The 13256-nt window shown below is 44.0% G+C and overlaps 1 protein-coding gene across 1 annotated transcript in view; it reads right to left on the reverse strand.

Annotated features, from left to right (window-relative positions):
* WDR49 (WD repeat domain 49) overlaps nucleotides 1-13256 on the reverse strand; it is a 140510-nt gene that overhangs the window by 94038 nt on the left and 33216 nt on the right. Inside the window, exons 6-7 of the mRNA XM_061634496.1 lie at nucleotides 7736-7903; nucleotides 1589-1737 (exon numbers count right to left, since the gene is read on the reverse strand). Of these exons, the coding sequence (XP_061490480.1) occupies nucleotides 1589-1737; nucleotides 7736-7903 (317 nt within the window). The remainder of the gene's footprint in view (nucleotides 1-1588; nucleotides 1738-7735; nucleotides 7904-13256) is intronic.

Raw genomic sequence — 13256 nt, forward strand, 5'->3', positions numbered from 1 at the left:
AGAAGCACAAACCAATCACAGACACCTATATTTCTTCTTTTACCAAGCTGTCAAATTGAGGCTTTTTGCAAAGGAAGCCTTTTTATCTTTTCTGATTCCGTCCCTTGTCCTACATGGCATTTGCACAGTAGATGATTTGGGCTGGCTGGCAGTACGTTGGAAGTTGCTCTAGCGGAGCAGAAGGCTTTGCATGTAAATAAACTACCAGGTCAGATGCCCATTCATCCATCAAAGTGAAACAGATTCATGCCAATGCCAAGATTGCTGTAAGAGTGTTTGTAAAATAATGGCTAAACAACCACAGGTAAAACAATGTTCACAAATGTATTGAGGGACTTAATGGCAGGCTAATAGAATTTGGATCAACTGAATCAGGACATATTTTCTCTGTTCTCTGGACACAAATTGAGGTTGCAGTCTCAAATCTGCACGGGAGACACAACTAACGACGGACCTCGGTTCAGGGTCAACAACTTTCCGGCTTGAGCTGTTTCTGTACATTTAACAGCAGCCTGACACTAAGGCTGCATAAAACTATACCTTTTAAAGCACATGACATCCCCCAAAGAGTCCTGGGAACTGCTGGTAGATTTGTGAGGGAGTAAACCCTTGGAGGGAATCAGTGTGCTTTACATGTGCTTTAAATGTATGGTGTATAAAAATTTAGCAGGTGATGCTTTTCCTATAATGGAAATCAGATCCAGAGCCATTTAAAATGTGGCAACCCCAGCTACTTTCCTGATGTGGGCAAGAAGGGAGTGACCTGCCCCTCCAGAGGCCCTGCATCTTGTGATTGCAATCTACAATCGTGCCACCCTGTACTTGGTTACTCTCAAGTCTCCATGGTAGGGTGGGCACTTCTGCACTGCCAAGAACAACAAACAGAAAATACACTTAAAAAAAGAGGACAGGCAAGGGTACCAATCTGCATACATTTTTCCTATGTATAGATAATGTATAGATGTAAATTCATATGTATAGATGCACATTTTAGAAATAATTACTATTAGATTAAATGCAGGTTAAATAGGAATGCAAGGTAGACATCTGCATAACATTTGTGTATGCTCATTTGCTTACTCTTAAGAGGACAACCTTCTGTTTGTAGGGCTGTCTGCAAACAGAACAAGAAAAGGAGCAACAGGGGCCTACAGTTTGCCCAAGATTCTTTGGGGGAAGCCATGGGCTTTAGAGGTATGGTATGTACAGAAGGGCCCTGCTTTACAGCGATTCGCTTTACAGCGATTCGCTAATACAGTGGTCTCAATTAGACGCAATTAGACTAAAGCCCCACTCATATGGCGATTGTTCCGCTTTTACAGCGGTTTTCGGGCATCGCGCACTATTATATTCAATGGGTTCTGATTTACAGCGGTTTTTGCTTTACAGCGGTGGTCTGGAACGTAACCCACCATATGAGTGGGCCCCTACTGTATGCAGCCTCAGTCAGAAGTGTTGCAAAGCGGAGTGGTTACTGGATTGAGAAACTCAAACTAGTTTTTTTCTAAGTTTCTTTGTTTTGAACTGGAGTCCTGCCTAGCAGAGGACTAATGGTCTCTGTTTTGTGGGCGGCTGCGCCAACACTCACCTTATCCTTTCCAAAGCTGAAGAGCAGTTTGCGCTCGGACATGAACTGGACAGCTATGACACTGTCTGAGTGGCCCTCCAGGACTCCAGCAGGCTTAGACGTGACATAAGGGTTCCAAAGGCAAACTCGGCGGTTAATTCCTGCAGTCGCTGCTCAAAGTCACAACGATGAGATACATTTTTTTTAAAAGGGGGGGAAAGCTTTTCAAACATGACGAAGAAATATACCACAGTTGCAGCAACAGTAAAAAAGACAATGGACACCATTCCACTCTCTGGATTTGATCCCCTAGATCAGCCTTTCCCAACAAGTGTGCCTCCAGATGTTGTTGGACCACAACTCCCATCAGCCTCAGCCAGCACTGCCAATGGCTGATGGGAGTTGTGGTCCAACAACATCTGAAGGCACACTGGTTGGGAAAGGCTGCCCTAGATCCTTCTTCTCCTTCATCCCCCCCCATTTATTTCCTTCATAAAAATGAATCTGTTTTTGCAGTTGTTTGTCATGATATAAAGCCATTGTGATCCGGAGAAGGGAACGCCGGCTAAGTCTGGAAAAGATGGACCTTTGAGACTTGATGCTGTCTGGCCATGGACACTCTGTGGCTCTGACTCCACCTTTCATTGGCTCTGGCACCACCTACAGGTGGCCCCCCTGCCTTATGCCCTACCAGTCCTAATGGGCAGCTCACAAGCAGGACCTGAGTGGCAAAGCACTCTCCCCTCCTGTGGTTTCCAGCAACTGGTCTTCAGAAACATACTGCCTCTGATCCTGGAGAAAGAGCATAGTGATAATGGCTAGTAGCCACTGATAATCTTATCCTCCATGTATTTGTCTAATCTTCTTTTAAAGCCATCCAAGTTGGTGGCCATCATGGCCTCCAATGGGTGCGAATTGAACAGTTTTTAATTTTAAAAAAAGTTACTATTGCATTTATATCCCACTTTTTCTCCAGAGAGCTCAAGGGGGTATGCATGGTTCTCCCCCTCCTCATTTAATCTCCACAACAACCTTGTGAGGTAGGTTAGGCTGAGAGGCAGTGATCACCCAGTGCGCTTCATGGTGCTTAAAAAGGTGGCAGAGCAGCTTTTAAACTGACTGAGGGGGGAAACCCGACAGGAGCTGAGAAAGGTCCGGTTCGGAATAAACCTCCCCCCTGGGATAAAAACCAAAGAAATGATGAAATTTTAAAAGGGGTAGGCCTAGAAGTAGGCATTGTGAGAGCAAGGGCACAGGATATAAATTCAGAAGAGCAAAATTACCACAGGCCTAACCACAAGTGCCAAAGACACTTGAAGAGAGACACTGCTTACAAGTGCCTGTACGCTAATGCTAGGAGCCTGCGAACCAAGATGGGAGAACTGGAGTGCTTGGTCTTAGAGGAGAGCATTGATATAGTGAGCATAACGGAGACCTGGTGGAATGGAGAAAACCAGTGGGATATGGTTATCCCTGGATATAAACTATATCGGAAGGACAGGGAAGGACGTATTGGTGGCGGAGTCGCTCTATACGTGAAAGAAGGCATTGAATCCAGCAAGCTCGAAACCCCAAAAGAGGCAGACTCCTCCACAGAATCGTTGTGGGTGGTGATACCATGCCCCAGGAGGGACTTAATACTGGGAACGATCTATCGTCCCCCTGATCAAAATGCTCAGGGAGACCTTGAGATGAGATATGAAATTGAGGAAGCATCCAAACTAGGAAATGTGGTAGTAATGGGTGACTTCAACTACCCGGACATAGACTGGCTGCATATGTGTTCCAGTCATGACAAAGAAGCAAAGTTTCTAGATATTCTAAATGACTATTCCCTAGACCAGTTGGTCATGGAACCGACCAGAGGGACGGCAACCCTGGACTTAATCCTCAGTGGGGACCGGGACCTGGTGCGAGATGTAAGTGTTGTTGAACCGATTGGGAGCAGTGACCACAGTGCTATTAAATTAAACATACATGTAACTGGCCAATTGCCAAGAAAATCCAACACGGTCACATTTGACTTCAAAAGAGGAAACTTCACAAAAATGAGGGGATTGGTAAAAAGAAAGCTGAAAAACAAAGTCCAGAGGATCACATCACTCAAAAATGCTTGGAAGTTGTTTAAAAACACTATATTAGAAGCTCAACTGGAGTGCATACCGCAGATCAGAAAAGGTACCACCAGGGCCAAGAAGATGCCAGCATGGTTAACGAGCAAAGTCAAGGAAGCTCTTAGAGGCAAAAAGTCTTCCTTCAGAAAATGAAAGTCTTGTCCGAATGAAGAAAATAAAAAAGAACACAAACTCTGGCAAAAGAAATGCAAGAAGACAATAAGGGATGCTAAAAAAGAATTTGAGGAGCACATTGCTAAGAACATAAAAACCAACAACAAAAAATTCTATAAATACATTCAAAGCAGGAGACCATCTAGGGAGACAATTGGACCTTGGATGATAAGGGAGTCAAAGGTGTACTAAAGAACGATAAGGAGATTGCAGAGAAGCTAAATGAATTCTTTGCATCTGTCTTCACAGTGGAAGATATAGGGCAGATCCCTGAACCTGAACTAACATTTGCAGGAAGGGATTCTGAGGAACTGAGACAAATAGTGGTAACGAGAGAGGAAGTTCTAGGCTTAATGGACAATATAAAAACTGACAAATCACCGGGCCCGGATGGCATCCACCCGAGAGTTCTCAAAGAACTCAAAGGTGAAATTGCTGATCTGCTAACTAAAATATGTAACTTGTCCCTTGGGTCATCCTCCGTGCCTGAGGACTGGAAAGTGGCAAATGTAACGCCAATCTTCAAAAAGGGATCCAGAGGGGATCCTGGAAATTACAGGCCAGTTAGCTTAACTTCTGTCCCTGGAAAACTGGTAGAAAGTATGATTAAAGCTAGATTAACTAAGCACATAGAAGAACAAGCCTTGCTGAAGCAGAGCCAGCATGGCTTCTGCAAGGGAAAGTCCTGTCTCAGTAACCTATTAGAATTCTTTGAGAGTGTCAACAAGCATATAGATAGAGGTGATCCAGTGGACATAGTGTACTTAGACTTTCAAAAAGCGTTTGACAAGGTACCTCACCAAAGGCTTCTGAGGAAGCTTAGCAGTCATGGAATAAGAGGAGAGGTCCTCTTGTGGATAAGAAATTGGTTAAGAAGCAGAAAGCAGAGAGTAGGAATAAACGGACAGTTCTCCCAATGGAGGGCTGTAGAAAGTGGAGTCCCTCAAGGATCGGTATTGGGACCTGTACTTTTCAACTTGTTCATTAATGACCTAGAATTAGGAGTGAGCAGTGAAGTGGCCAAGTTTGCTGATGACACTAAATTGTTCAGGGTTGTTAAAACAAAAAGGGATTGCGAAGAGCTCCAAAAAGACCTCTCCAAACTGAGTGAATGGGCGGAAAAATGGCAAATGCAATTCAATATAAACAAGTGTAAAATTATGCATATTGGAGCAAAAAATCTTAATTTCACATATACGCTCATGGGGTCTGAACTGGCGGTGACCGACCAGGAGAGAGACCTCGGGGTTGTAGTGGACAGCACAATGAAAATGTCGACCCAGTGTGCGGCAGCTGTGAAAAAGGCAAATTCCATGCTAGCGATAATTAGGAAAGGTATTGAAAATAAAACAGCTGATATCATAATGCCGTTGTATAAATCTATGGTGCGGCTGCATTTGGAATACTGTGTACAGTTCTGGTCGCCTCATCTCAAAAAGGATATTATAGAGTTGGAAAAGGTTCAGAAGAGGGCAACCAGAATGATCAAGGGGATGGAGCGACTCCCTTACGAGGAAAGGTTGCAGCATTTGGGGCTTTTTAGTTTAGAGAAAAGGCGGGTCAGAGGAGACATGATAGAAGTGTATAAAATTATGCATGGCATTGAGAAAGTGGATAGAGAAAAGTTCTTCTTCCTCTCTCATAATACTAGAACTCGTGGACATTCAAAGAAGCTGAATGTTGGAAGATTCAGGACAGACAAAAGGAAGTACTTCTTTACTCAGCGCATAGTTAAACTATGGAATTTGCTCCCACAAGATGCAGTAATGGCCACCAGCTTGGACGGCTTTAAAAGAAGATTAGACAAATTCATGGAGGACAGGGCTATCAATGGCTACTAGCCATGATGGCTGTGCTCTGCCATCCTAGTCAGAGGCAGCATGCTTCTGAAAACCAGTTGCCGGAAGCCTCAGGAGGGGAGAGTGTTCTTGCACTCGGGTCCTGCTTGCGGGCTTCCCCCAGGCACCTGGTTGGCCACTGTGAGAACAGGATGCTGGACTAGATGGGCCACTGGCCTGATCCAGCAGGCTATTCTTATGTTCTTATGGCTGAGTTAGGATTCAAACCCTGGTCTCCTTGGTCTTAGTCCAACACTCTAACCACTACACTGCACTGGCTCTCTTTAGTTTAACTATGCTCTGCATTAAGAAGTACTTTCTTTTCTCTGTCTTGAATCTTCCAACATTTAGCTTCACTGGATGTCCTCGAGTTCTAGTGTTATGAGGGAGAAAAACGTGTCTGTACCCACTCTTTCCACGCCATGCATAATTTATACACTTGTATCATGTCACCGCTGACTTGCCTTTTCTCTGAACTAAAAAGCCCCAAATGTTGTAAGCTTTTCTCATAGGGAAGTCCAGCTCCCATCAGCTCCACACCCAGTGGCCACGGACAATAGGAGCTGTAGTGCAGCAACATCTGGAAGGCCACAGATTGTCCATCCCTGTCTTATACTATGCCCTATAGCAGGTTGCCTCTTCTTCCCTCTTTGCAGCATTCTCTCCAGTCCTCTGAAATCTCACTTGATTGTTTTTGCTGTCTTTCCATCTCACTACATAAGCCTCGGGTTCTCTGTGTTCCATTTTAACTACCACTGCTGTTTCACATCCGTTTAGAACAGAACTCTGTCTGTACATTTTTTTTAATGAATTCCTTTTTTCAGTGCTAAGCTTACATACCTTCTGTTGGCAAGTGTTCCATCAGCAATAGACCCTGCACCCGACTTAAGGAAGGCACAATCAAAAGGCTACCCTCTGGGCATTTGTAGGCTGAAGAGATAATGGCGGGCCCATAGGAGGAGAGAAAATCTACACAATAAGCCTAAATTGGCTGAATTATTACAACTTCTCCTTAAAAAAACAACACTGGGGATTTTTGTTTTTTATGGGGATTAAGAGCAGAGTATTCTCTGAACCCTCACAAAAGCACAGCTTGCACAGTTCCTCAGGGGAAGCCTATGTCGGTTATATTTATCTAAAATCAGTTCACATTTGTCATACAGAAGTAGCCCGATATATAGGGCCCTAGGCATTTAAGAGGCCTAAGATATGGCCACCACTAGGTAAATGCCATGTTTTACAACATCAGTACAATTTACTGCACTTTATGGTATGGAATGCAGCCCAGAATATGACTCCCTTATTTTATCACACTTCCTTCCACATTATAACCACAAATTCTGCCCCGTTCAACAGCCAGAAGACTAGGAGATGATACCTCATCCCTAAGAAGACCAGGAAAGGACAACTTGCCTGTCTCCAAACAAATGAATGAGTGTTCCCCAAATGATCTTCTCCTATATCCATTTCCTAGTCCCGTCCCTTTTCCTTACAGGCCTAGTCTTCAGTGTTATATATCTGAATCAGACTAGAATGTGTATCTTCCCTGTTCACTTATTATGCAAGTTTAATTGTCATGGCTTTCTCCAAAGAACACTGGGCATTATAGTTTAATGAAGTTGCTGTTTGTGATTTGTGACCAGCTCACTTTATGAAACTGCAATTGTTATGGCTCCCCTGGGAGGGGGAAATGGCTACTAATCCAAGGTAAGTCTGCAGTGCCCCACCAATCTCAGTCTTCCCTCAACCAGCCCCCATCTGCCTAGAAGTGGCCCGACGGATGCCACTGCCTGTTAGGTTCCTCCTCCTCGGTCTCAGTGTTGCCTCAGTGTTGTCCTCCAGCAGAGAGGAGGATGGAGACAAACCTAGAACAAGTTGGTTCTGCCTGTCATTGGCTCTGGCTCCACCTACTGTTGGTCTCCCTGCCTTCCACTCTACTAGTCCTCTTGGGCACCAGCCACCCCTGCTGCAGTGCAGACCTGCTCTTACTTCCAATGGTCCCTTTCAATGTTGCAATAAAGAAGAAATTATTAGTTACATACCTATCAAGTTGAGCCTGGGATGGAAATCGAAAGCGTTGACTCCTTGTGCAACATGGAAAGTTGTCACTGTAAGGCGAGGACTTAATTTCTCTCTCCAAGCCAACACAAGCGTGTTTGTACTGCTGGTTGTAACAGATATAAAGACATCTAAAGAGGAGACGTATGCAACTGGAAAAGGATAAAGATGACATTTGGATTAAATTCATCATCAGGGGAGAGCTCTCACCCAGAGTTGAGTCAACTATGGTGAATCATCCTTTGTTGAGTTTGGTTTCTTAAAAAATACTGGATGTCTAACTCATATCCAATTTAAGACAGGTAGGTGTGTTGAGCTTTATGGCACATCAACAGCTAAGCCCTATTGTACCCCACACTGAGCTGGATTCAGCTTACTCGGACTAAAAAAAATGTAAATGTACTGCCTTCAAGTCGATTCCAACTTATGGCAACTTATAGGGTTTTCATGAGGCTGAGAGGCAGTGACTGGCCCAAGGTCACCCAGTGAGCTTCATGGCTATGCGGGAATTTGAATCCTGGTCTCCCAGGTCATAGTCCAACACCTCTGAAATTCATGAACCTAAATTAGGCATGTCCATTCACTTCCATGGGTCTACTCTGAGTACTGGAGCCTGCTAATCTTGTTGCAAATGCAGCCAAATTTGAGACAAAAGTCCCAACATGCTTGGTGTTGACTTCTAACCCCTTCACCTATATCATTATTTTTATTACTAATTTTTATTTGCTGCCTTGGGCTTTTTTGGGGGGGAAGGCTGGGATGATTATGATGATGGTAGTTATATTTTATTTTATTATTACATTTATATCTCACCTTTCCTCCAAAGAGCACCATCAGCAGACTTTGCAAATTACAGAGTGATATAAAACAGATAAAAGTCCTTGCCCTGAGAAGCTTGCAAACTAAAGTGTAACAGAAGAGGGAAGGGAGAGGCAGAATCAACAATGAATAAATATGAACAGTGGCAAATAGACGAACTTGGGCTTAATGGCTAGGGATTAGAAGGTTAAGCAGCATTGGAAAAGGAAGTTAAGTGCCACTGGGGAAGGATTTTTAAAGATGAAAAAGTTGACCCTCCATAATGACACTTCTGGGGGGTGACACAAAGGGGCAGCAAAGGAAAATGGGCAGAGTTGCTTAAGAGACAAGGAAGCTTTGAGACTGCCCAAGGTGGCAGGAATGGTAGAGTGGAGGTCATGGGCAGGTGGTAAAAGGGGTAAAGAGATAAGGGGGGGCAAGCAATGGGGAGCTTTAAAAGAATACTGTAGAATGTCTCAGCAACATTTGGGGGGGCCAAAATGGCATTTTATTTTATTTTTGTTATTTACAATACAGTATTACCAATATGATTCCACATGTATCAGTGCAGCAGTATGTCACTATCAATTAGGTAAGCGTGTATAGGATCGCAACCTAAGTCATCAAAGCGAACAAACCCCTTAAGTAATCAAAACGTTTATGCTTCATTGCTCTGCCAGTAGTTTTGCTGTGCTGTGTTAAGATTTGAGAGTTTCAACTGTATCTGGAACCTGTTCTTTGTACCCTAGGAGGGTAGGAGGGGTATAAATGACAGATACACAGGACACATTCTCAGTAGAAAATTGGGGGGGTGGGGAGAGAGGATTAGGGAACAGGGGAAACCCAGCTTTCCTCTCCCCCACTTTTTTCCCTTTATTTTTTCTAAGCCTTCACATATCTGGCCCTGCCCTTTTCTCATCCTGGTCCCAGGTTTGTTTTTGTTATTTAAGAACTGGCAGTCATACAACATCTCCAGACCCACCTTGAATCTCAGGTTTGAGATGCCATCAACCTGGCAACCTTACCATGAAGTGTACATTTGTTGGAGAGCCTTGCTTAATTTGCCTCCATAGTCAGAGGCAATATGCTTCTGAAAACCAGTTGCTGGAAGCCAAAGGAGAGGAGAGTGTTCTTGCACTCAGGTCCTCCTGTGGGCTTCCCATGGACATCTGGCTGGCCACTGTTAGAACAGGATGCTGGACTAGGTGGGCCACTGGCCTGATCCAGCAGGCTCATCTTATGTTATTTTGTTCTTCTAAATATGTGTGTGTGTGTGTGTGTGTACTTTAATATATTACCTTTTATGTGCATGTGTAAAAACATTTCATGAATGCACCTTTTATGTGCATGTGTAAAAACATTTCATGGATGCACATTAAAAATGTAGCATGTGAAAGCAGCTACAAAGTTCCAAATACAAAAGCAGTTGTTGCTATTGTTATTATTATTTAGATTTAGTAGTCGCTTATTACCTGGAAATCTCCAATAAATTATTCCTCTATAAATACTTGCAAGCAGGGGAGGGGAACAAGATGCTATCGATCTCTGTCCTGCCCCCATTATGCCCAGCAAGCATGGCCAATGGCCAGGAATGATGAGAGTAGCAGTCCAACACCATCTGGAGGGCCACAGGTTCCCTACCCCTAACTTAAAGTAAGTATGATTATTTTCAAAAGCATAATGATCGGAGAAATAGGCTTGTTGTGTGCTGCTGTAATGTTTGCTTTTGGAGAGGCAGATTAGATTTTAAATGAAGCCCAAACACCAGGCCCTACTGCCTTTCTGGACTCTAGGGACTTGGATGAGAACAAAACATTATGAATGGTAAGAGCCGAGTAATCTTCACAAAGATTACTTTGTGAACAAAGATTACTTTGTTTGCAACAAAGATATAAACTTGCTTCTGACTAAATTACATTGTAAATCAAGCTCCTTGGAGGATGCCTCACTGAAAAAAGGTGATGGCAAAGTAATTTCCATATCAAGAACGTATATGGCAAATTAAAATGTTCTCTTTCATGGAGAAAACATGGCAGGGAGGAGAAAACAGAGTCAGGTAAAGGGCTGTTCTTAGGACTGAAGAATCATACAGTTGGAGGAGGCCTCATAAAGTATCTAATCCAAGAGTGGGGGATCAGTGGCCCTCCAGATGTTGCTGAACTACAACTCCCATCAGCCCCAGAAAGCATGGCCAATGGTCAGGGGTGATGGAAGTTGTAGTTCAGCAACATCTGGAGGGTCAAAGGTTCAGCACAACTGATCTAATCCAAACCCCTACTCAGTGCAGGAAATACAGAGCTAGGGGGACATCACCAGCAGATACCTGCCCAGTGTCTCCTTGAAGACCTCCGGCAGGAGAGAACCTCCAAAAAATTAATTAATTAATTAATTAAATTTATATCATGCCCTTCCTCCCATATAGGGATGGGAAACTGTGACCCTCTAGATGTTATTGAACTACAACTCCCATCATCCCTGACCATTGGACATGTTGGCTGAGGCTGAAGGGAGTTAGACTCCAACATGTATTCCCCTTCTATAAAGCATGCAAGGAGAATGAAAATGTTTTAAGGTTAAAAAAAAGTGAAAGCAGGGCAATAGCTAAGGTGGTCCATTGGGTGCACCATCCCATCTGAAGCACTCATTTGTCCCACTCTAGATCCTCCCGATTTCCACCACATGATTGCTATGTGTGTCAGGAAAGAAATTCCCATTGGTGGAGGAGCCTAATTGGATCAGAACCATGTTGAGGGCAAAGGCTTAGAGACCACTCCTCATATACCATGATCCTGATTTGAACTGGGAACCCCGTAACTATTTTTTTTAAAAAAAATTAAATGCATGCAGGGGCAGATCATTTGATTAGCTAAAGTTCCCTTTAAAAAGCTTTTAAATTTGTGACCATGTGTATGCACTCCCTAACGGAGAGCTGGGGAACCTGTGGCACTCCAAACGTTGTTGAACTCCATCACCCTTGGCCAGCATGGCCAATAGTCAGGGACGGTAGGATTTGGAGTCCAACATCTGGAGGGCCACAGGTTCCCTACCCTTTCCCTAACACCAGAGCAATGACTCCAAAGAGGAGATGTGCACAGGAGATGAAGCTGAGTAATCTCAAAGTGAAGTGTCAGGGCGGAAACGATATAAAAGCTCCTTTGGGGAGGGATAATTTTGAGCAAATAATAATAATAATAATAATAATAATAATAAATCTTATTTTTCAGTCGCCTATCTGTCCGGGTTAGGGACACTCTAGGCGACTTACAACAAGGTAAAAACAGTATATATATATATATATCAACATATATATATCAACAACAATCAAATAAAAACTAAAAACCATCCTTCAGTTCATATAACGTAGAATTAATCTATCTCAATCTTGTATGCCTGCCTGAATAGCCAGGTCTTTAAGGCTCGGCGAAAGCTTGACAAGGAGGGAGCATGTCGGAGATCAGAAGGGAGAGAGTTCCAGAGGGTGGGGGCCACAACAGAGAATGCCCTCTCTCTGGTCCGTACCAGCCTAGCTGTTCTCACCGGTGGGACTGAGAGAAGGTCTTGTGAGGCTGATCTCGTCAGGCGGCACAATCGGTGATTCTGGAGGCATTCCTTCAGATATACTGGGCCGAAACCGTATAGGGTTTTAAAGGTTAACACCAACGCCTTGAAAACAGCATCAGGGGGGTCAGGGACACTTTATGTTTTCTCCCAAACACCATCTCCCCCCCCCCCGCCAAAAAAGCAGCTGTCAGTCTTTTGATGACTGTTTACCATTCCTGGGGCTTTCACAGCTGTATAGGCAGAAAATCATTGAGGACATTCCCAGACAAAGATATGTCAATAGGGAAGTCACTACCTACTGAACTTTGTCATACAACTGTTAAAGGCGGGATAAGGAGCCTGCAGTCCTCCAGTTGCTGCTGGACTGTGTCTCCTATTATCCCCGACCAAAGCTGGCTTGGGCTGATGCAACCAACAGGATCTGGTTCTTCATCCCCGTGTTAAAGTAACCCTGCCAGACAAAAAAAAAAGTCAGAAACCTTACTTTTACCAGTTCTGCTGTCACTTCTAAATGGTATTCAACTAACCTGAAAAAGTCCATCTATTTTGCTCCTCTGCATTTACAGGTCATCAAATGATGCTATTTGCAGCATAGAAATAAGCATCACCACCTTCTAATGTTTGCAGACTAAGATACTATAAAGGAACAGGAGCTGAGGGGGGAAATGGCAACTATCATCTTTTTCTTAACTTTGAACTGTGTGAATGAGAATTCTAAGTACATGTCTACTGACATTTTAAGTACCTCTTTTTTTAAAGCACTGTTTACTTTGTTTTGTCCTCATAATTCTTGTATTTCTAGAATCTACCCGCAAGGTACTCTCTGAGTCTTTATTTGCTTCTCTCGCTTATTTAATAGCCTAGTATAGCACAGTGGGGAGGAGAGCCTGGCTGGGAGGTCAAAGTCTGTGAGTTCAAATCCCCGCTTGTGTCTCCTGGGTGTCAAGGGTCAGCTAAAGATCACCCCCACAGCAAGTGGCTCGGGGGTTACCTGCCCTGCCACCTGAGCAGCTGTGGGCAAGCTGAATAGTCCCTAGGAGCCCAGTTGCCCCCCAGCTGGCAGTTGCGGACAAGGAAGGGGCTGGCTTGTGCAGCTGTGGCAAGCTGAGCAGGCCCTAGCCAGCTGGGGAGGACTAGCCTCAGAGG

Source organism: Rhineura floridana, chromosome 7, assembly GCF_030035675.1.
Source record: "Rhineura floridana isolate rRhiFlo1 chromosome 7, rRhiFlo1.hap2, whole genome shotgun sequence".
NCBI classification, from domain to species: domain Eukaryota; kingdom Metazoa; phylum Chordata; class Lepidosauria; order Squamata; family Rhineuridae; genus Rhineura; species Rhineura floridana.